At 36.8% G+C, this 23,977-nt stretch overlaps 1 protein-coding gene across 4 annotated transcripts in view; it reads right to left on the bottom strand.

Annotated features, from left to right (window-relative positions):
* Positions 1–3,227: 3,227 nt before the first annotated feature.
* The window catches only part of LOC124631595, a 194,735-nt gene continuing 173,985 nt past the window's right edge, over positions 3,228–23,977 (bottom strand). For 3 of the 4 annotated variants that reach the window (XM_047166034.1, XM_047166035.1, XM_047166036.1), the window contains 2 exons: positions 5,633–5,792; positions 3,228–4,569 (listed from right to left, as the gene is read on the bottom strand). In XM_047166034.1, the coding sequence (XP_047021990.1) occupies positions 4,405–4,569; positions 5,633–5,792 (325 nt within the window). In that variant the 3' untranslated portion in view covers positions 3,228–4,404. Of the gene's footprint in view, positions 4,570–5,632; positions 5,793–10,005; positions 10,403–23,977 lie in introns of those variants that run through there. The other variant, XM_047166038.1, reaches the window with a different exon arrangement.

Genomic DNA, 23,977 nt, shown 5'->3' with positions numbered 1-23,977 from the left:
TTTCTTCTTATTAAATCGGTCTTATTTATGTAGGAATCGTTGTTACTTACTGTTTTGATTTACAATTTATATTTGGATTGTTTTAATATAAACAATTGTGTTCTGGTGTTGACTGAAATAAAAAACAATACAAAAATTTTCAGCCACTGCATACTATCGCAAAATAAATGCGTAAATAGCTCTGTATTACTTTTGATTGGAAAAAAGAAGAAGTAAGAATAGTATATCCGGAATTAGATCGTTCGTCGTTCGATCGACTGATTGAATGCTCGATACTGTTATCAGTGCAGTCGTAAAACTGCCGTGATACTAACTTATTCAGCAATATTTTTATTACACTTCCTTCTTCAGGTTGCTTTCGTGAAAGTAAATTAGTTATGTGCCTGAGTTAATTACATTACCTTGGTACACACCTGTAGGTACTTAATTTAAGGATACACAACAATTACTGACGTTGTAACATATTGAGATAATAATCATACAAAAACAAGACCAAGTACCAAAAACTAAAATAAACTGTACAACAGAACAACAAAAATTACAAAGGACAAAATATAAAAAAATCTCCCCCTTAAGCACAAACTTCCGTTCAACCGCAGACACACCGAAATCACGATCAACCTTTCAAAATCTAGTCCGATAGATTGGCACGTCTCTCTCTCGTTATAATGAGGGCGTGCGGCCCTCTTACACACAATGAGGCTTATTTATGTAACAACAAAAGACCGAGTCACGTGACGCCCCGCGGCAACCAGCGACGTCCGTAGACGTCCGTAATCGCATCCATTCCCGATAGATCGTTAGTAATGGAGTTTTAAGATTTCGTGTTTCGACGATGCGGAATTTAATTTCGGATGGAGGGTCAGTTTTGTAGGTAGGTATTCTTTTATCTTAAACCATTTTTCCGGTCTATTGCGTGCGCAATTAAGTAAAAGTATATCGGCACTTTTGTGAAGCCGTTGCCGTTTGATGGTCTTTGGTGAGATCGAAAGTGATTGGCTTTGCTGCATTTGCGTGATCAGTCTAAGCTGGTTTGCACGACAAAACCTATTTTGGTCTTCGTTCTCCGTATTTGATTTCTTGTCTGTCTGCACCTGCTGTAAACTATATACTATCTTGGTATTTCGTTGTGTCTTTTGAAGAAAATTGCACTGAGTTTAATTATAAAATCAACACCAAAAAGGTCTCCACCTTGTTTATTTTCATTATATATACAACACACGTTCCGTGTTACTCTAATTTAGTCCCATGTTACACGAATAATTATAGTTCGGCCATTCAGAGAATGCGTTCCTGACACGTCGCGATTGAACTGACGACGTAACTTTGCAATGGCGTTGCAGTTACGATAAAAATATTTTTGCTGGTTGTTTACCGTTTTAACAATTGAGGAGCATTAAAACAACATTATTATATCAATAATCAATGAATGTTATAATTTTGTGCCAAACTGAGTGTCAAATAACTTGGTAAACAATATTTTTCTAAATCTATACTGCGCTATTACAAGGTTATGTCAGCGGTTTATATTTTGTAGTGCTGTGCTAAAAATAACAGGCAAGTATCGTAATCTGTTCTTATACAGTTATAATATAAAATAATACGTTTTGATTTTCTTTTTAAGAATTGGAAAATAATGGACTATAAGACTTAATTATAACGTTTATGAAATATAAAAATAAAACTATGACCAAACCGCATTTTTATACTTAGATTAAAAATGGTAACCCCAAATGGCGTTATGGGCCGCCATTTTGTGACGCTAAAACAGTCGTCCGTTGTCGTTTCGTGCGCATAGACCACGTTTTTCAAGTGTTTTCGATCTGTTTTTATTTGATTACCCGGCTTTTGTTAGACCGAGATATCAGGATTGATTCTGTTATTGATAATAATATAATTATACATGTAGGCGAAGATGATGATGAAGACACCACCTCCTCAAGCAAATCGGAGTCTGATTAATATTCTGTTCGCACATTCAATTCAATGTACTTGTAACAAAGAATAAATAAAACAATTTTATTATATGAATATTACCTTTTTTTGGTTTCCACTTAAATAACTAAAATATAAAACAAATGATTCCGCCAATTTAAAACGAAAATAATCTTAAAATAATGCGGCGGTTCATTTTGAAGGAACGGTAACGAACTCAGTGTTATGTTGTGCCCATCACTAGTCGTGACTAACTGATAGGTGTCAGGAACGCATTCTCTGAACGGCCGAAGTATAACAGAACACAAAAGCCGGACAAAATCTGATAAATAAAATAATAGGCAACAACAGTGACAATAGTACTACATACCCATACAATCAAACGTTAATGCGTAATAGTTAAACATTTGCAGCGGATGCCTTCATCTCCCCATAATGACACAAAGAAGATAATTTCCTAATACAAACTAATCTCTCAAAGGTTAGCGGTTTTGGGTCGAAACCGACATCATGCGGGCGTTGGTCTCGGCTCCATTTTAACCAAACGGGTTAATTATTTACAAAGCCTTTTAGTGTCGAAAAGGGAAGGTGCACCTACTCACTCATTTATGTTTAAGTAGGCCACATTTGGACGTTCTCTTATTGTAATTAGTTCTAGAATGTGTTTTGGACTTTACGTTGTTTTTCTAATAGAACACGTTCAAAACTTTAATTCATCAGAAGAAAATCTTTCAACTTATGCTCTTCAATTTTATTTTATTTTTTAATTTATTTTTATGAAAAGCTACATCTAACGAAAAACACGACAACTATTATGCGGCAACTTAAATTTGAAACCATGGAACTAGCTTGACAATCAGTAAACTGCCTAGTGTCATAGCATTCTGATAGATGGCGCTGCTGTACGCACGAAACGACTGTACACTGCATTGTATTCAGGGTTTTTCTTTGCGATAATTAGTTCTGTACATTGTTGGTAGATGGCGCTGTAAACCTAACCTAAAATTATATATTTTACTTTATTATTTTCTACTGTTGTTATAAATCAAAACAAATCCATTTCTTTTGTAACGGAAGATAAATATTTTGTGCGGTTAGTCACCTTATGTAATACCTATTGTATTTGTTTGTTTTGTACCAAGGAAAACAATGTGTAGTAGGAACATAACCTAAATTCTTAAGAGGCATGTTGAAATTTTGTAAACAAGCTTTTAGCAGCAGTCTTTTTATCATAGCATGTTTGGTGAAACCTCTCGTCATTTTAAATAATAAGGTAAATAAGGAAACAAAAATTCAGTATAATGATGGAATTTATTTTCCAATATTTCAACGAAAGATTACATTTTTTTCAAAACAAAAACTTCTCACGATGTTAAAATTACAGTTATAACATGGTTTTTTCTACAGCAACAGTTAATTCAATGAAAGAAAATATATTCATGGCTCAATTCTACCTATTATCTATCAGCTTACTTCATCAAAATATCAGGCTCAATATGAGCTATCAAAATTCTCGACCGTCGGCCCTTGCTAGACTTTAATTGACAAGGTATTAAGGCAATCAAGTTAAAACTACATCTTTCTGTCAATAATTTCTTTATTCCTTCATTTTAATTATATCACAGTAAGGACCGGGCGAAAATCTGAATAATTATACTACAAAAGCAATTCGAGCAACTCAACATTCAACAACTAGATCATTTGATATTCCATCGTGATATTGTTTGATATTTGATACTTATAGTCAATAATATCAGAAAATATTTGTATTTTATTCGAAATTTCAATGTCACGTTACACTTAAAATTGTACCATTATTCAGTCTCACTCGCAACACAAAATGAATGATCTAAAAATACTGCATCAAACAATAAGATGTTTCAAACCTCAGCTTTCACACAATATACATACAGTATGTATAAGTTCATAAAGTATTTTGATCGGAGTTCACTTACGAATACGATCATGTCTACAATAAGTTAATGAACTACGAAATGCCCTAATTAGTCAAAAATTACATTTAACAAGGCATCATAATTGTTTATTCATAATTATTGGATTTTCGTCACTAGTATGCGCGACCGCATCTTCCTAATTCACATTCATAGCTTTAAATTAATTAAACTAAATTCATTTGACTATCACTCTCATACGATCTGCAACGGAACAACACTCACAAGTCACAAACATCAAATTCTAATACTTAATAATACAATTTCTAGGCTTTAAATCACAATGAAGTGGTGAATGAAAAGAAAAATATTTTAGTTACATTGGTCATTAGAATTAATTGGTCGAAAAGGATATGTTCAGAAACAGTGGCTGTCGAGCCGTGCAGGTTTACAATTTTGATATTCGAGTAATGATATAAGTTGATGTTTTACAACCGTCGAGTTGAGGTTGATATCATCGCCTTTAGATCAACGCAGCGAAGTATCCTGCTTCAGCTATAATTACTAGTCCGTGTATTTAGTACACGTATATTTGTTTGAGCTGTGGCTTGAGCTCAGGCGGGATCGTGTAAACTTCCTGTTCAGGCTTCTTTTTCACTAGTCGCTTCCAACGACCACCGATGTTCTTGCGAAGACTGCGGAAACTCGCACGCTCGTTGCCGTGCGGCTGCATTAGATTGTCCTATAAACAAAAGAAAAACAATATTTAGTCTTTTTACGCCACATTCAAGACACGCACAGGTAGGTTTTTGACCCTGAGAATCTTTGCCAGATTTCAATCCCTTTATCGACCCCAATGCATTCACCACATTTATTTCGCCGTGCGTAAAATAACTTTAGACGTTACACAATACTATTCTGGAGTTATTTTTAAACCGTTGTCAGGCGAGGAAATGAAAGAAGCTTGTGCTATTATGTTCTGGAGGTAACATTTTTTGTCCTGATGATTGTAAAGACCTTTTGTTGTTGTATTTGGAAGTAGAATCTAAGTAAAGTTCAAGTTTGTTAAGTTGAAAATAAGCTCTGCAACTTGACTAGGAAGCTAATATTGCAAAGCAGAAGTAATGTTGAGGCCAAACGAGAATGAGGCAAGCCTTGAATACGCTATTCAAAGACACATTAGCATTATCTACTTCCTGGTGAGCCGTCTTGCTTGATATGTGGTCATGCAGACGTTGTACAAACATAGTGTACAATTCGATATAACAAATCAATGGGCCGTTTCGCAGGTAAGCCTCGCCTCGGGAAACGGTTATCAGAGCGTGATATTGGGGTCAGTGTTTTAACAAGTTAAAAATTTATACAGACGTTTGCATTAGCCTCTTTTGTTCGTCAGACGGCAAGAAAGAAGGTCGGAGCGTTACGACATGCTCGCCTTGTGCAGCTTTCTATTCAACGAGCGTGTCCCGACATTTAAATTTATTTCGCACTTAGATATCGTGTCTACGTGTTCCACCAACTCTCTCTCTTTCAGTGGCGGGGAGGGTCGAACCAGTCACGATTTCTTTCGAATTATAATGTAACGTTTCTTTCCCAACGTGCAACTTTCAATATTGTTTGTTTGTTATCGAGGCGAACGAGGATTTACGAATAAATTGGAATGCATTGCAGCTGGACATTGAAGCTCGTTAAACAGTATTGGGGTCAAGTATAACGACTGGAACTGGTTTTGATTCTTGAAATAGTTAGTTGGCATTAAAGTTTGGAATTGTTGTTGTTTGTAACGAAGTGTTGTGGGTACATACCTGATCGTGAGGATAGACGTAAGGCGGGGGCAGCGGCGGCGGGAACTGCCACAGCGGCTGCTGGCGGAAGGCGAGCGGCTCCGGCTGAGTCGCAGGTGCAGCCTGGAGAACTTCAGCTGGGTGCACCGAAGCCGAATGCTCCTCTCGCTTGCGCAGCTTACTGTGGACGATGCGAATCGCCATCATAGTACCGTTGTTTCCAACCATTGTTGCAAACGGTCCTTCGACGCAAGAATAACTGATCACACTGGGTTGGATCACAGGTAACAAGTTCCAGTCAGACAGTCACAACATTTCAATTTCACAGTTTTCACTCAACTCACAGCCGTATCGCGGTCTAATTGACGCGTGAAACTAAAAACTAATTTAAATAAATTATCACAATTATTTTGTTGTAATTAGGCTATTGCACATATCACTGTTCGTAGGAACGCGCGGGAGACCGCGTTACGCGAGCTTCAGCTGCGCGGTTGGTGACTAGAATTATATCGTGAAGAGTGGCCGGCAGGTGCCTAGCAAAGCGCTCGCTCGTGCCAAACGACCTCTACGGAGTACTCCATGCGTCTGAGTTGAAGTGGAGGGGCGCGCATGGATTTTATAGATGCGCATATGACGCGGCGTCTGCGCGGGCAGGGGGGGCCGGTTGACGATATGACCGTTTTCCGCGAAAAACTACGAATGGTGGCGTGGCGGCGCCCGACGCTATCGTATCGTAGTGCTCATGACGCACCAGAAGGCCCGACCGTTGGTTTGTCCCGATTAACCGACATAATATTATAAAATTTATCTACTCAGAATTTTAATGGTAAAATTATTTTATAACTTGTGACGGCTGTGAGTGAAAAACCTGTTGATTTAATATATTTTGTGACACCAGTTATTCTTGCGTGCTTCTGGACCTGATTCAAATACATAAAGGAGCATTTTAATAATGAAGCTGTTTGATGCGGATGTTAGAAGCATCGTTTTAGGATTTAATAGTACTACATAAAACAAGATCACGCACTAAACAGTTATAGTACTGTTAGATTCTAGCTGGCTTGTTACTGATAATACAAGAAGTAAGTAAACACGCCCTCATTAAAACAGCTTTAGATATAAAAGTAATCAAACGTGCTCGTATCGATCCCAGAGATAATAATAAATCAGAGGGAGTTCTGCATTTCACCATTAAACGAGTTCAAAGTCCACAGTATAATATGTATAGTAAAGTATAGCTAATACTTTACGCACAGCTGGGTTTATGGATAAAGTAGACGCACTAAACGCTGACGTTGCATCTCTTTCCGACCAGCACTTACATTCACAGGACGGTAAGGGAGGCTCGAGTTAAAAGCTTTCGACTCCAAAAGTTAAAGTAGGGCTGCAGGGCAAGGGAGAGCGCAAAGGTGCAATGCCCTTAGCAACGACTAACTTAAGCAAAGCTCCGGGCCTTTGACTCGAATAGTGCCTGGCGGGGTAAAAAACACAGGTAGTGAGCCATTATGAGTCGTTACCCTTGAGATACGTCTAGAGGATATTGTTATAAACAGAAAAAACGACCAGTTCGTGCGAAGAACAAAAGACGAAGATTATTTTGCGATACAATCGAATCATTTGGATAGACGAGAAGATTGTATTTCAAGATCCGAAAACATCTGTTGCTAGCCACCCATACATAATTCTGTTATGGACAGAATGATCACTACCTATCATGACACAAAAATCGATTTCAATGTCGTGCAATTGTACCATAACATTTTTGAAACAATAAATACTTGCATTGCTTTGAAAGGTATAGCTAAAATATAAACAAACATCGATGCAGCGATTGCTTTTTTTACCAGCTGTAATAAATATTATGAATATATAATCAGTCCTAGTATAATCACTTGCTTATTAATGAACCTGAGTTTTCTGTTTATCACAACTGACAAAGACTTGCATTGTATTAAACTTAGAGATTTATATGGTCGTGCGTACGGTGCATGATTGTTTGACATTGAAAAGTAAATAATAACATTTACGATGTAACAAACCACTGTTTTGTGTACTCGAATGCTATGTCATATTTCGTTATCAATTAGTCACAGCAGAAATTCGAGGGATGCGTAGTGAAGTCGTTACGATAATTTTTGTGTCATAACTTCAATAACAGATGTTATATACTATTAGGAATATTAATTCAATAGAATAAGGAGGGACTCCTACTTATTTGACTCACAATGGTGTAAGGACATTAGTCCCGGTAAGGATTTTGAGGAAAGATACTCCTAAAATTTTATATAGACCCCAGTATCAAACCAGTCAATCAGTCCTGTTATGAGAGAATTCAAAACTCCAGAACTTCGGCCGAGTTTTAAATGATGTTTTCATATTCATATGACCGATGTGTAATTTATAAAACATTGGTGCAATGACAGAACATCGACATGAAGGCACTGAGTTTAATCAATCGATGAGTTATGGCTTTGGCCAGAACGTTCCAGTTGTCAACAGTTTCTCTTGTCTGTAACCGTTTTATCAAATATCAAGCACGCTGTTTATATGTGGTTCAGTATGGCATCATAGTTAGCTACCAAATATTTTTCTTGACCTCTTCTTGCGTCAATCGGAGGCTTTTGTATCTTCACGATGTTTACGAATGTGTAACTATGGAGTGCTACTTAGTAACCAAAGATTTTTTCTGACCTCTTAGTGCGTCAACCAGAGGCTATCTATTATCGCTTTATTATTTAATTTGAAACATATAAATAGCAGTTGCCGTAGCTTCTAGCATATTTTTATAATTTGTAATACGTAATTTTTTGTTTTTATTGAGATACCTATGCCATTTGGACTGATTGTTTTTTTTTTCAATCAAGTAATTATATAGGTACAATAGCCCCTTCACGACTCCCATTGAAGTTACTGGATGACAAAATAATAAAAGCCATTCAATGTGTATTAATAAATGGTTATTAGTGATGTTCGATTGTTACCATTGACGTCAAGCCATATGATGGGAGTCAACAGGGGTAAATTTTTAATAAGTTTCCTATAACAAACAACGGAATAATCTATAGACAAATTAGACCACATTCATTCATGAACAATTTCAAATTGAAAGCTGTACCAAAATTTGATTGTATTCAAATGTCATTCATCATAACAGACCGCATCTACTCACTGTCACTATATAATCGATTGTATTGAACTTTCGAAACTTTCTTTCCTGTCTTCAAATTTACGTACCTACTACTAATCTTTATTCGCGGCCAATCTAGCCTTGATGTAGGTACGCAGGTAATCATTGTCTGATCTTGGATGCATTTCTTGGCAGGGTTTTGTTTACAGCGTGCACGTCTGTGTTTACGGATAGGTCGCCATACAGGTTACTCTGATATTTGAAGAAAGTCGTTACACCTGCACACTCGCACCTGGCCTATCAGTGTAGGTTAACATGTTACTGATATAGATAGAAGGCTATCATGATCAACCTCCGCTCTGTTTAACCTTTTTTGTTACGACGTAGTATGTATACTAATTAGTTTTCTACGTACACTATTTATGAGTTCCGTTTTATCTACCTGTCATTCGCTTCCGCATGCCCCGGCAACTACTTCCCCTCTAGCGGACAGTCATAAATCATTGAATTATCTATCAAACCTATATTGAGAGGAATTACAATAGTAACGGACTTGAAATTGTAGTAAAATTGTTTCAGAATGTCTGCTGAACTATTCATTATGCAGCATGAATATTAATGTGCATTAAGTTATTTGGTTCTTTCAAGCATTATTCGTCAGAAGCCATTGTACGGCTGGCCACGACCTTGTACGTTCCTTTCGGTCATCATACTATTTTTACTATACATAGTAGATATAGCTCCACTATCAGGTTTTTGTCAGTCAACGGTAGCAATATTCTGACTCATTCAACAGAATTGTTGGATTCTGAATAGAATGGTGTACGTCGAATAAAGTGACCAATCACTGAACACGGAAACTTCAGAACAGCACAAAATTAAAATGTTCAGTTATTTTAAGTGTCCGTTCTTATAAGAACATTCACATATAGACCAGTGTACAACCAATTGCAAGGAATTCGCCTTGACCATATTGAAGACATTAACCTTCAAGCATAATGAAATAAGACTAAACAGGTTTTTTATTCAAGAAGAAAAGTAAGTTTTCGTGGCAATACATAAAATTATAACCTCATTCTGTATGAATACGTCTGCAGTATTGTAGCATAACTAGGATTTCAACGGGTTCTCTGATGGTAATGTAACAATCTGGTGTTGTCACTGCCATTGTGCAACCATTGTGTGATGTTACCAGTTGTTAGTACTCAGGAGATTAGTCGAGGTATTCAGTTAGCGTCGTACCAGAATGCAGAACGATGAGAATTACCCGCGCTCGAAGGGATTGTTCCTATCCCTTCCGCATAGGCAGACGATGGTCTTGTCAACGGACAACACGATCAAGGAGTTGTGTTCTAGCACCACGCCGACTTCGCAGTTTTCCTCTTTGCACTTCATCGCCTCGACGGCGATAGGAGAGAAGAGCATCGAAGCGCGTGCACAGACACTTTACAGACACAGGTTATAAGGAGACTTGTGAGTAAGGACAGTTGAGGCAAATCGCCAACGTGAGCCGCGCGAACGAGTGTTTTGGCGCACTCCGGCAGGCAGCCGGTGCGAGTTTTCAATACACACGGCCGTGCCGACGCGACGGTGACTATTTGACTGGCTGAGCGGCGTTCGTGGCGCCGGCCACCACGCCTCGCGCAGCGGTGGGTGGCGACTGAACACGCACCTCTCCCGTTACCTTATTGCGATGTTATGGGGACCGACCCCGCACTGCGAAAGCCCTTCGTAATAGTCCGTCGCGTTACCGTAATTTGCATTCATTTCCACCTATTTCCATATTCAGGAAACTCCACATTTACAATGCGAACAACGGCCAAGTCCCAGACGTGAGCGATCCATTATCCCGGCATTTGCATACACCAATAACATTGGACACACACTTGAACACAACATTGGAGTACAAGAACTTGATAAGTATAGCAAATTAGCACATTATTTTCTTCAGTCAAACGCGTCTTTCAAATTCAAATGATCTGTTCGAAGACGGCTTTGTTATATGCTCGTCGTGGCTTAACTGAAAACAGTTGGACGTCAACGGATGTCGGCCCCCGTGTATTGCATTCATACATAACAAATAGCGTGGCCTGTAGGAGACAAGACAATCGAACAAGAATTGTATATTGTACACCACTGAATTTTTTACATTGCTTTTACATAGAATTCGTTTGTTTGGTAAGTTAAGGATTGCCACATTACATTTTGATTTGACGGCATTTTGAATCATATTCAATTTGCCGTCTTTGTCAACGTTATGAAACGTTAGAAACACAGAGAAATGAAGAGGACACATCGAACCATTAGAGAGTGTTCGATCACACATTGACGTCAGAGCTTACACAGCTTTCTGTTATGCAAAGCAGGGAGATAATGTTATTGCTAGACTAATAGTATTGTTATGTACGATTAGATAAGCTTACTTATTTTAACATGATGGTTAACAAAAATAGCACAGACCGATTAGATGGCGATACTGTAATCTAATTATAAATTACAATCTGGATACCCGCAGGTTTACCAGCAAAGAACGCAAGTACTACTAGACATACGGACAAGAAACAGAGCATTAAATTATATCATACCAACACTTAACCACATTATATAATTGTAATTAAGGAAGTCATGCAAGGCCACAGCCAATGGTAATAATTGATAGTAAACCAAGTATGTTTGAATTGGTAATACACCATCAACCCATGCATTGATGTCCTCGTCGTGGGAACGCCATGCCCTGACAAGTTAGCCATGGTAGATGGTGACAATAGCTGACCTCGTTGTTACTGGCGTGGCTACATCAGAATTGTTATATTCAATGGTTAAAACTAACTGCAGAGGTTACACTAAGTGGGAGTCCTCTATGCACAATAGTTACCAATAATGTACCTATTAGTTATTGTAAAAATCACAGTTGCCAAATTATTAGGTACTATGAGAGTCGGTGATAAAAAAATATGTAAGTATCATTTCAAAAGTGAGAACAATTAAAACGTATTCCAGAAGTAACCCAGACCACCAGGAATGCTCGTTATTACAACAAAACACGGGAATGCAAGGAATTTAGTATTACAGAAGCACTAGACGTTTCATAAACGAATCAAATTCTGGGTAACTGAAGGTTGAAGGAGTCATATGCACACTACACTAAAACAATTATCGCAAGTTTATTATAGCTCAAATTCTCTAAAACCGTGATCTTTTCTATTCTAAGCAAAACTGTTAGCTGATAGTTAGCAATTTGAGGAAAAAGATTGGTTCAAAACTATTTGCGGATATAAACTTCACCGATATATTGCCGAATAAAATTGAATCTCCCATCTGAGTGATGGGAAAATTCTTTTAACTCAAACTGCGATTTGACCGCTGTGATTTGCGATTTTAAAACGGTACGGTTAACAAAAATAAACAGAGATCATTGTAATGTCCAGACGGGCTGGTGAAAATTGGCAAACGTCCAGTCTAACGTTGATACCAAACCTTGGGGTTCTTTATGCGTTAAATTGCAAATTTTCTAATAATAAACACCATTATGCACGCGTGTTATATAAATATTATCATAATTCAACTGAGCAACGCCTTGAAATAGTTCTGTTAGGCTTTTTATATTATTTCATATTTTTAATGGTTTAACGGGAATCGAGAATTGTTCAAATGTTTATTTGCCTTCATAACATTTTCGTCTACATTTCATAACTTCAAAAGACGAGAGGCTTACGTTATGTTTGTGTATATATTTTGATGCCTTAGGTTATTATAAATATACAAGTATGAACAATTTAACTTAATAAGAACAATCAACGTAAACTTTCTCACGGCAACAATGATGCCCTGATCCCGGTTTCTAGAAAAAACAACGTGACATAAAGTGACATAATCAAAAACATGTGCAAAACAATTTAAAAAACTCGCAATTACCCGACTGCGGGATTAATTAGCGTTGTGCAGATCCCTATACGGAAATAACAATTAACAAAGGACGTGGCTTATTAAAAACTAACGATTACTAGGAACATCTGGTGTCAGCCAATTGGCTATGTGTGCCCACCATTCACATTACGGACAATATACAAAAATAAAAATAATGGTATACCTTGTAGTGTACTGTATTATCACCGATATCTGTCGTCTCGTTGTCGCATAGACGCGGAGAGTGCACACTATACTCTATGGCCAGTTGGCGGGAAACCGGGAGAGTGTGTGGCACGGGAGTAAGACGTTATGTGGGCAAGCGAGCCGATATCCTAATTATCGGATGGTAATTACAGAGACACAGGTAGGGCGAACACTACATTTGGCGACGAGTGAAAATATGATATTGGCGGCGTGTCTGTAAGTAGCGAACATTATTTCTTTTGAATTGAAAAGAAAGGAAGGGGCAGGTATGGTAAGTTCAGTTTGCGGATTAGAAGTCCCCCTAAACAGCCGAAATCTGAACAAATTGGCCGTCTGTCCAAAGAACGTGCAAGTTAAAGTTTCTAGTAAGGATGCTAGTATGGTATCCAGTCACCGACTCGACTATAAATTATTGTATGAGACTTTAAAGAATCTCACACCAGTGCTCATGTCTAGGTTTTACTTGGAAAGTTTAATTGTGTGTTCTTTGAAGCATATAAGTAAGTTGTACGTTAGTAATTGTACTGTATATTCATCACATAAGGGTTTTCCAGAAAGCCTGTATCATAATATCACATTGCGTATGAAATTCATGTATTTTTCACCAATTGAACATAGAACATTCATTTGTTTTAAGATTGGTGCGAATCAGTAAATCGTTTTAATGCTGTGATGCTACATGATGGCTATGATTACAGCATACAGCCAAACATCTGTCGTGGGAGTAATTTCCTTTATGAAAGATAAATTACATTGTGTTCCTAGTTCCTATCATAAAGTAAATAATCTTTGGTTCCCATTGACTATAAAAGTGTGAAAAGTAATCAAATCATTTATTTCATGTAGGCCTTTACAAGCACTTACGAACATCAAAATTATAAATAAGTTTGCTTCTAGTTGCCCATTCCGGAAGTAGCTTCCTATGGAGAGGAACGGGCAAGAAACTCCATGGTTACTCTTTTAAAAACATAATAGGTGTTACAATTTGTATGTATTGATACATACGATAATAACATGAAAAAGAAATGTTTACAATATTTTTTGGGTTGACTTTGAGAAAGTTATACAATGCAAGTTGAACTAGGAAGTTATAAGAGAAAATTATTATACAAACTATTTTAAGAAGTTAATAAATTAAACAAACCAAGTTATATAAAGCAAAAGAAATAATAACTGGGAATGCAATTATGACTGAAAGTTTCAAATTAATTTGTAACTTGTAATATAGTGAAATATTTGGTGAACTGAGTGCATAATATTATAAGTACCTTGAGTTTGTAAGCGACTCCCTACTACAATAATTAAGTAGTTATTTCTACTAAATAATCTGTTTTGAATTGAGTAATTTTAAGTATTTGGAAGTTAATCTGGACGAGTACCTTCTTTAAATCTTGATTAATTTCAGATTTTCTGTGCTGGTGGTTTGGATAATATAAGCTTCCAAACCTAGCTTCCCTCCCAGAGTCTAGTTAACTACTTACTTGCTACATTGTTCTGGTACCAACTTACTTCAAGAGACTTGCTTACAATATAGTGGATATTACAAGAACAAACTGGTGGTTTTGTACCTTTAGTCAACTGTTCTATAAATGACAAACATGTGCTAGGTATTTAGTTAAACAAATAGCACATTGAAGGACCATTGTAAGTTGGACTATGCATGTTGAAGTACTTACCCAGTTGTACTGGTATGTATGCACATATGTACAACATTCCAACCCGTCAACGCTTCCAGTGGGTTGCCTATCTAGTTAATGTTAATTATAACGGTTGCTCAGTCACCCTGAATATAATTCTAATCCTTTTAATTTAGTTTGTTTTGCAGTATTAAAGAGGTTGTTATGTTACAACAGAGATATCTCAGAAGATGCAGAACAGGAAAACAGTACCAAACAGCAATATTAGATGGAAAATGTGGATCAAAACTTTTAGTATTCAATAGATAGAATCTTTGGTAAACATCCTAACTCATAATCCTAATTTGAGTATTTTAGGTGAATATGAAACTCTTAGACCAAAAGTTTAAGGAACTAAGCAATGGAGCATTTTTGTACTTTAATTAATTCCCATTAAGATTTGTTGGGACAATGCTGCTTTATTTACCTAACTGGGGTTTCACATCTGTGACAAAATCTTATAAGAATGAAACATGGAAGGAGTTTCAATATAGATACTTACTCTGGGTACTGTCTAATGATTTAGATTTCATAATTTGGTGATTGCTTGTGCTTCTAAAATATAACCTTCAAGATTCAGGCTCGAGTGGATTTTAATTGGTATCACAATTGACTGACATTGGTGCAGTTTAACAGAGTAGCCCTCATTGTAATATTGCTATTTATTTGTAAATTATACTTTACAGTATTGCAGTGCCCAACAAGAATTATAAGTGTAAACTAAATAAACTTACATAGAAAGTTGTTGGGAGAATAACATAACCAAGACATGAAATAGAATCCATTTATTGATTTGAGATTAATACATCTATCTTTTGAAGTAGGTACAATGTGTAGCCTTCTCAGTTGTTGGCTACAAATGTTCTTGGCATACTGATTGTTGTTGTTGCTTTGCCACCCACTTGTGAAACCTGGAGATGCCTGCTGACTGAACAGTTTCTTGAAATTTTCAAAGCAGCGGCACCGAGCTGCCTGGGTCCTGTGGCACCTGCATTTTATATGCGGCGCTTGGTTGTTCACTAAGTAGGTACCTACTTCATAGGTTCTAGGTTTCTATTCGGCGTTGGTGGGCGCATGAATTGGGAATCCTGCGGCCAATCTATAGGTGGACGGACGTTGTAGAGGGGTCGGCGATCGTTTCTACAGGGGAAATTGTGCATCGACGGGAGCGCTGTTTGTGAGTTGCTGTTCACTTTGATGAAAGGAGGAGGAACAGTAGTTGAGAGTCTCTATTGATGGATTCTATTCTATGTTAAGGTGTTTGTTTGTGTTTTGTCGTTTCACTGAATGTCACAGCTACAGATTACAAAGCTGATGACACCTGTCAAAGCGCGTTTCGTTGCACGACGTAGTTGTTAACTAAAATCCTAAAATCTGATAAGTTGAACGTAACTATAAAGCAACGGCTTTATAGGTGCCTACGTTATAATCGTAACGTACACATAGCACTAAAGTTAAATTTGTAGAATTGCGCCCCTGGACACTCATGAACGCTCGAAGCTTAGGTATATCAGAATTCTTTTAGAGAGTGTATCTGCAGAAGCATGCAAGTGCCAGCGCTGATCCATACGGTTGAAAACCAGATTACTTGTTGCAATGCTGAGATAAGGAATAAAGCTTTGAAATATTCCACTCTCAATTAATAAAAGGAAACTGTTACCAAAATTAGTTGAGTTTGATTCATATTATGCTTTAAGCATTTGCTATTAATTTCATTTGTAATAATTTAAATAATTTTGCAATGGGGTGTCAAATTAGATGTGAACGGTGGCTGGTCTAAGCGATCTGTAACTATGTAAACATGATTGCTAGGTAGGTTGGTTCCGAGTCTGATAGGAATACCTACCTTAACACATTAGTAGTGCACTAAACTGTTAGTGCTCTGTTGTCATCGAGATTAAATGTAATTCCCCTAGTAGTACAATTTTTAGAATAGTTAACGATACAACATGAGTAAACGAGATATCTTTTCCGTCAGGAGAGCTGCGTTTCGACCGTTTAAGTTTTAAACATTGTAGGTATAATAGGTATACTGGCACCTAGACACGTTGAAAAGCAGATTGGAAATACAAAGGTATTTCATTTGTAGACACAATTTACCACTTAGGTACAACCGTATAAATTATTGTGTTATGTTGTTATCAATAAAAAAAACTTCTGAACTATAATTCTACTTTTAGTCATTATGTATGTGTAGGTACTGGCAGAAATCTGCTAGTTCACGGGCCCACTGCGGAAGTCAACCGGGTACGTACGTTTGTGTGATCATAATTACTATGTATTTATGTACATGTTTGAAAAACTAGAGATCGTACGGCAGTACTAAATAGTAGAACTATTATATTTATATTCGTAAAGCTTTGCGAGGCACGTTCCACTGTTGCTAACAGTAAGGTCCGTGAGAAATCGTAAAGTTGCGCGAAAGTATTAAATAGTAGAACTATTATATTTATATTCGTAAAGCTTTGCGAGGCACGTTCCACTGTTGCTAACAGTAAGGTCCGTGAGAAATCGTAAAGTTGCGCGAAAGTATTAAATAGTAGAACTATTATATTTATATTCGTAAAGCTTTGCGAGGCACGTTCCACTGTTGCTAACAGTAAGGTCCGTGAGAAATCGTAAGGTTGCGCGAAAGTATTAGATAGTAAAACTATCATATGTACCTATATGCCTGAGAGGCGAGAACTTGTACAACTTTACGAGGTGCGACCAGCAAGGTTCGCGAGGATTCGTATATGTTGTGTGCAAGTCTTGTACAGCTTTACGAGGTGTGAACAGCAAGGTTCGCGAGGATTCGTATATGTTGTGTGCAAGTCTTGTACAGCTTTACGAGGTGCGAACAGCAAGGTTCGCGAGGATTCGTATATGTTGTGTGCAAGTCTTGTACAGCTTTACGAGGTGCGAACAGCAAGGTTCACGAGGATTCGTATATGTTGTGTGCAAGTCTTGTACAGCTTTACGAGGTGTGAACAGCAAGGTTCGCGAGGATTCGTATATGTTGTGTGCAAGTCTTGTACAGCTTTACGAGGTGCGAACAGCAAGGTTCGCGAGGATTCGTATAAGTTGTGTGCAAGTATAAAATGGCAGGGCCTGGCATGGACTTAAAAGTCACGTTCCACTGTCGTGGAGTCCTTGAGTAACACTCAAAGGTTGCTTTAAACGGCGCGGCGGTAACTTGTTGGTAAGGTTATTGAAAGTGGTAATGGTAAGGTAATGTGTGAGTAAAAGGTAAAGGTAATAATTTCCATAAATCGTCAGTGTAAAACGATTCGACTGTAGTGACATTTCAAAGTTGTCCGGTTGTTTATAAAACACTAGCAAACGCTACGCTAGTAAAATGCACGTAAAAGTCATTACGGGGCTTTAATCGCAAGTACGAAGCGTCAGGAAAAACTTCATTTCATCATTATTGTTTCAACTCTGAAGCTAGAAATAAAATTCTTACATTGGGACAATGCATTCTGAAACTGTTTTACAAGTAAGTGAAGTAAAATTATTCAGTCAAAGCCCGACAAGGGCAAAGGCAATACTTGGTCATTTGAAGGAAAAGGGAAAGGAGTAGGTAGCTAGAGTAAAATGTGAGGAAACCACTGGGAGTATGAAGATTTATTATATTCCATTAATAGGCAGGTACAGTTTGGTTTTATCTATTTTTATATTCATTTTGATTTTGCCGCTAGTGCAAGATGAGTGCTCGTTGGCTGAACGTGCAGCAATATTTGAGACTGTTTGATTCCACATGGACTAACAGGCGGGATATCGGTGTCCATCGACTGATCACCAGACTGGTTATTGATGTCGGCAAAGTGACGGAGTTTAATTTGTTTTTACTAAACAAAGGAAGGGATGTAGTGTACTGTATTATCACCGATATCTGTCGTCTCGTTGTCGCATAGACGCGGAGAGTGCACACTATACTCTATGGCCAGTTGGCGGGAAACCGGGAGAGTGTGTGGCACGGGAGTAAGACGTTATGTGGGCAAGCGAGCCGATATCCTAATTATCGGATGGTAATTACAGAGACACAGGTAGGGCGAACACTACATACCTAACCAACTCATTCGAAATGTAAGACCATGAACGATATTTTTATTAAAATGCATCATATTATGTCAGATAAGAACATTGAATAAGTCATTAAGCATCATAATCAAAGCTACAGATATAATACTGAAGGTGAAAAGAATAAAGTAGCCATATTTTATTCCGATTAATATCTCGCCAAGGCTTTCAAAAGGCCGCCACCGGTCGATATTCTCATTGACTACCCACTATTGATCCTGGCTCACTCACGTTGGAATCGGCAAAGTGTGAAGAACCGTAACTGGATGAAACCAGTTTCACAATATCTGGTTTTATTCAGTATGCCCTATTTGAAGAGTACTTGTATTGTGGGTACATGTAGGTATGTACTGGTGAAACGTGACATTGACTTTGCTTGGACAAGAATCTAATAAACGATAATTATTTCCTTGTTCGGAATTAATATGTCCGGTTCACGACTTCGAACGAATCGACGAAATTCGGAAAATTTTGGAAACTGCAGGATAAGCAGAGGACTCGTGATACGAGTATTCTTTTCATGTTAGAACCACGCGAATTTTTAAAGCAATAACTTAGCACCTACTTATTTGCTGGTTTGACATATAAGTGTTAGTTGGAATACTAAGAAATGAAGGTACTTTGTTCCAACAAAGCAACTATTTGGCAATGACTATTGAAAGTAATGTTCAGATTATAGGTAATGTATGGCTGACAAGAGCAGAAAGGGAGAACCAACGTCAAGTGGTAGTCTGTCATTAGTACAATCGATTTACTTGTACCTACACAGTAGAAAAACCTTTTTACTTAACTCCAGATTTAAAAATAGCTTCGAAGTCAGTCACATCAAGCCAGTCACACCCCAAGGTACTCATAGCTTAAGCAACTGGCCGTGTACTTGTTATAAGCAAGGGCAGAATAGAACCTTCCTTAATGATGTTAAAACATCCGCCCATTAAGGGATTTTATTAATTGCCTTTAGAAAATCTTATGGGAAACTACTTAATGAGATTGAAATAGATAAACACTGATAAATTTGGCTAAGTATAACGACCGAATATTTCAAACTGGATCTACTATACAAACATACGAAGATACAAAATTAAGGTAAGTACTTACATTTTTCGAAACAATTTCTTGAAAGCACGTTTTAAAACAACACTTAAAACAATCATCTTTAAATAAAATAAATATACACACAATAACAATGAAACACTGGAGGCAAGTATGCCAGTCGAAGAAATAAAAGTCAAACAAAAGGAATTAAAAAGAAATATCCTACAGACTTCTACAGTTGATAACCTATCCGCTCAAACTACCATCTCACAAGAATTAAAACGGGTCTTGGAAAGAAATAGCCAGTTTAGGGTAAATATATATTAATAATTTTATAACTACCCTCAAAATGTTACTAAAGACGGCTATCGATTCGTTCAGAAACATTGATAAAACTTTGACGGCGACTTGCCCATGTCTAGGACATATGAAAAAAACGAACGAACACTTTATAAGGAATTCTACATTCTCACATGTTTGATAGTTTATGTTTTCACAACAAATGTTTTAGTTTCACCAAACAAAATTATTCGGAACGCTCAACGCTCAACATAAACATTACATAATTGGACCCGGATTTGGATGTCAATCAGAAATAGGTAGACACTCAGTCTATTGTATTACTCAGTGGTCGGAATAATTTATCGTCCCTACAAAGATATTAATTCAAAGCTGCAGAAGGCGAATGCCAAACTGGTATTATGTGAATAATCTGGGCAATTCATCATAAATGTTTGGAAAATCAACATCTTGCAGCGAAATATTATGTTGACAGAATTTAAAAGATTTAGTTTTCTTCCTTTATTTTAGCATGCAAAAATTAAGAGGTTAACTACCCAAGTCGATTTTAATATTTAATTTTCCTGACATTTTTGATTGTAGGTACAAGAGGAAGCAAGGCAGTTTCAATTTCCCAAACCAATATGAGAAGCGTTGTTTAGTTATTATACAAAGTAAATAATGATGTTACTGATTTATAGAATAGTTCACCAATAATTAAATTCGTTACATTCAGAGTAAATCACTTAACCGCCTCTAAACTTGTGTTAACTTAACAATTTACATAAAATATACCAACGCTGATAAGCTGCTAGGACCATAATACGATAGACTCGATTATACTTAGTTCTTTAGACATTTAGCAAAATTATTTTCGTGCAAACCTAAAACACGGAAAGCCAACTAAAATACGCTTTAAAATTTTAAAGCCAGATTAAAGAAGATTTTGTATACACATCGAAAGATTTATGGGTAGCCCAAAGATAGTACAGGATGATTCACACAACCTAGTCACGATAAAAGTAGATGCAAGTACTCGAAACGAGGTTCATTTCGTAAAATCCTTGAAGTAACCCGGTACAGATGTGCAGCCATTCTATTGCCTTGACGTTTATGATTAGTCTTGAATTGTGAACGCTGCACGCCGCCATTATAATTCATACGTCAATCACGTCATCGGCATATTGTGTAATATTGTACTCAAACATTTCAATATGGACATAACAGTTAATGAATTCATTTCATGGTATTTGAAGCGAATAGTGAGAAATGTTATGTAAGTTATCGATAGCGGAATGTGATTATAAGCGAGAGCAAACTATGAGTTTTGTGTTCTTATTTGTTATAAGCCTTTTAGAGGTTTCTTAGGATGTCAAGAGAGCGTTGTATTCCCTCTGCAACTATAGGTAATTCATTGCAAATCCATGATTACTTACTAACTTGTTACATTACTTCTTTTATTTTCACGAAAATGCGAGTCTCTAAATACTTCCTGCGCTGATAAACTAAATCGCAAAGTGAAGAAATGTCTCGGATGGTTTTATTTTCTTACAAAATACACACAGACTAAATAAAAATACGATTACGTCTCCGTTTTTATGATTCTAGAAGGACCATCGAATCGGTTAACGTCACCAAATGACAGTACTGACTGGGAATCTGAAGAATCACAAAACTCTGTCAATTTGCCAAATGTGCAGTGCTACGTATGAATTGCACCTAAGGTACGCTTTAAATGCTGTCTGCAAACTGCAATCGTCGATCGCACTTGCAGCGACACCATGAAATCAGTCGAAGCTGCGGGTGGGCGGCACATGCTGTTGCCGCTTCGCTTCAAAACGGTTTTATGTGAATACATACAAAACAGTAGTGCAGCTGCGGCCGATATCGCGATGTCGCGGCACGTGCGGTCAGCAGTTGCAGTAGGCATCTAGTATTAAAAACGTACCTTTATAGCAGGAACGTCTTCTTATATAAAATATTGCGTACTTCCTATAAACAATCACACGTGTGCAGATAAGTTGATCGAGTCATTTGTTTTATGCAGATGTAATAGCTTGTCTACTTTATACCTACGACACGGCAAGTGTTTGAAAAATCTGGTCCAAGCAGAACGATTGCTGATACGGCATTTTTTCAATAAACTAATTACAAAAAAAAAAAAAAACTATTTCAATTACATCATGGACTTTGATCATATTTATTAGTAGGTAGTTAGATTATAAACGTAAAGAGTACTTCAATTAACAGGTTTTTATTTCTCTGTTTGCAGGAATGGTTTTTGGGTTAACGTTTTCGTACCTTTCGCTGAGAGGAATATTTCGTAACTGGTTAAAGCTGAAACGCAATTGAACCCTTATGTGTTTTTCGAATGTGAAAGATGAATAATGCAAAAACATGATTATTTCACAGGATGTGCATGTGGGACACTTCCTTTCTAACGAAAATAGCTACCATATGGCAGTTAAATTATTTGCAAACGTGCCCAGGCCACGCCCACTTTTGCTGTCATGAACGACATCTGTGGATGTGTGTGTGAATGCTTCCATGTGTGCTGTATTTATTACATCCTCTGGTAAAGCTGACATTTCCAGTGTTCAAGTCGATTTAAAAAGAAAATGATTTTATTTCAGGCAGAATATTAACTGCGGTTTTCAAAACCTATCCATTCGTTGTTTGTCGACAAAAAATTGAATGATATAATTTATATGAAACTAATCTGAAAATTTAATCTCCAATCGCGAAACAACGGATGTATCGCATATTTAGGAGTTTGAAGTAAGTCTACCTGTTAATTATACTCATTTTTAAAGTACTAGTGACCCTAGTATATTGAACAGCTTGGTTCAATAGGTTCCGAGCGTGTGCTATTATTCCAACAGAAATTCTTTTGAAACTGAACCACAATAGGCTAAGGCGTTGACTTGCGATTGAGAGGTCACGGGTTCAATCCAACCCCAGTTAAGTGTTTGTCGTGAATTCAAAAGCAATTCTTATTATAGTATGCTTATTAGTAGGTAACGCTCAAATAGTAAAGTGCATGGTAGGTAAATTACTTCCATTCAGTAAATCTCAAAATTTTATTTTGATTTATTACTAGGACATTGACGCAAACTAGGATTATCATAACTGTATATACATATCTTTCTATTTTAAATGTCTGAATTATTTTCTATAAAACATGATTACAGGTCATTTATCTTTTCAAACATCTCCTCAAACAAATGCAATAACTCAATAAAACCGTAACATTACAGTACTGACGTCAGAATTTGAAAGAAGACATTCCTGTAAACAACTTATACAACATTATTTTTACCCAGACAAGCATTATTATTTGAAATCTCACTACGTATTCTTCTATGACTTAGAACAAATTTTGCGCATTTAATCCCGTTCTAGAAAGATCATTCTCGAAATTTAACGGTCGAACGGTAAAACTCCCGCCAAGTTCAACAATCCTTAGAAAAAATGAGAACGTACAACATTTTATTCTATTTATACATATAGAAAGCTTATTGAAGTAATATTTTTGGATAATAACGCGAAATTTGGCTACCACTTTGATATTATAGACAATACTCTTTGATTTACTGCTCACATCAATCAGTAGGAACAGTTACCAATGAAAATAAATATATTTTTTCATGTTGAATTTATCTCTAATTTAACGACTGCGAAGTTATCGTAAACGTAAAAATTTGGAGAATATTTTTTTTTGTATAGGCTTAAATAAGGAGAATATTTTGGTTGTTTTTAGCAAAATCGATACCTAGGCACATAAGCAAGAAGGTATGTTTAAATAATCGTTAACAAAACACTGGAATTCTTCGTAGTAATAATGTGTAATACAGAATGGAAATTAAGTCATTTCTTTATGTAGGGTTTAGGCAGTTAGTATGTTTACATTTTATTTCATTAATGAAAACAAGGAAAGTTTATGCAGTAATTGAATGTACCTATTTATTATTCACTACTAAATCCTTACCTATATTGTAGACTTTGAACATTATTTAAGGTGAATAACACATGAACTTTCTACAGCAATTCTTTTTTAAAGGCATTCTTGGAAGT

This window comes from Helicoverpa zea, chromosome 7, assembly GCF_022581195.2.
Source record: "Helicoverpa zea isolate HzStark_Cry1AcR chromosome 7, ilHelZeax1.1, whole genome shotgun sequence".
Taxonomy (NCBI): Eukaryota; Metazoa; Arthropoda; class Insecta; order Lepidoptera; family Noctuidae; genus Helicoverpa; species Helicoverpa zea.
This window is presented reverse-complemented; position numbering and strand designations above follow the sequence as displayed.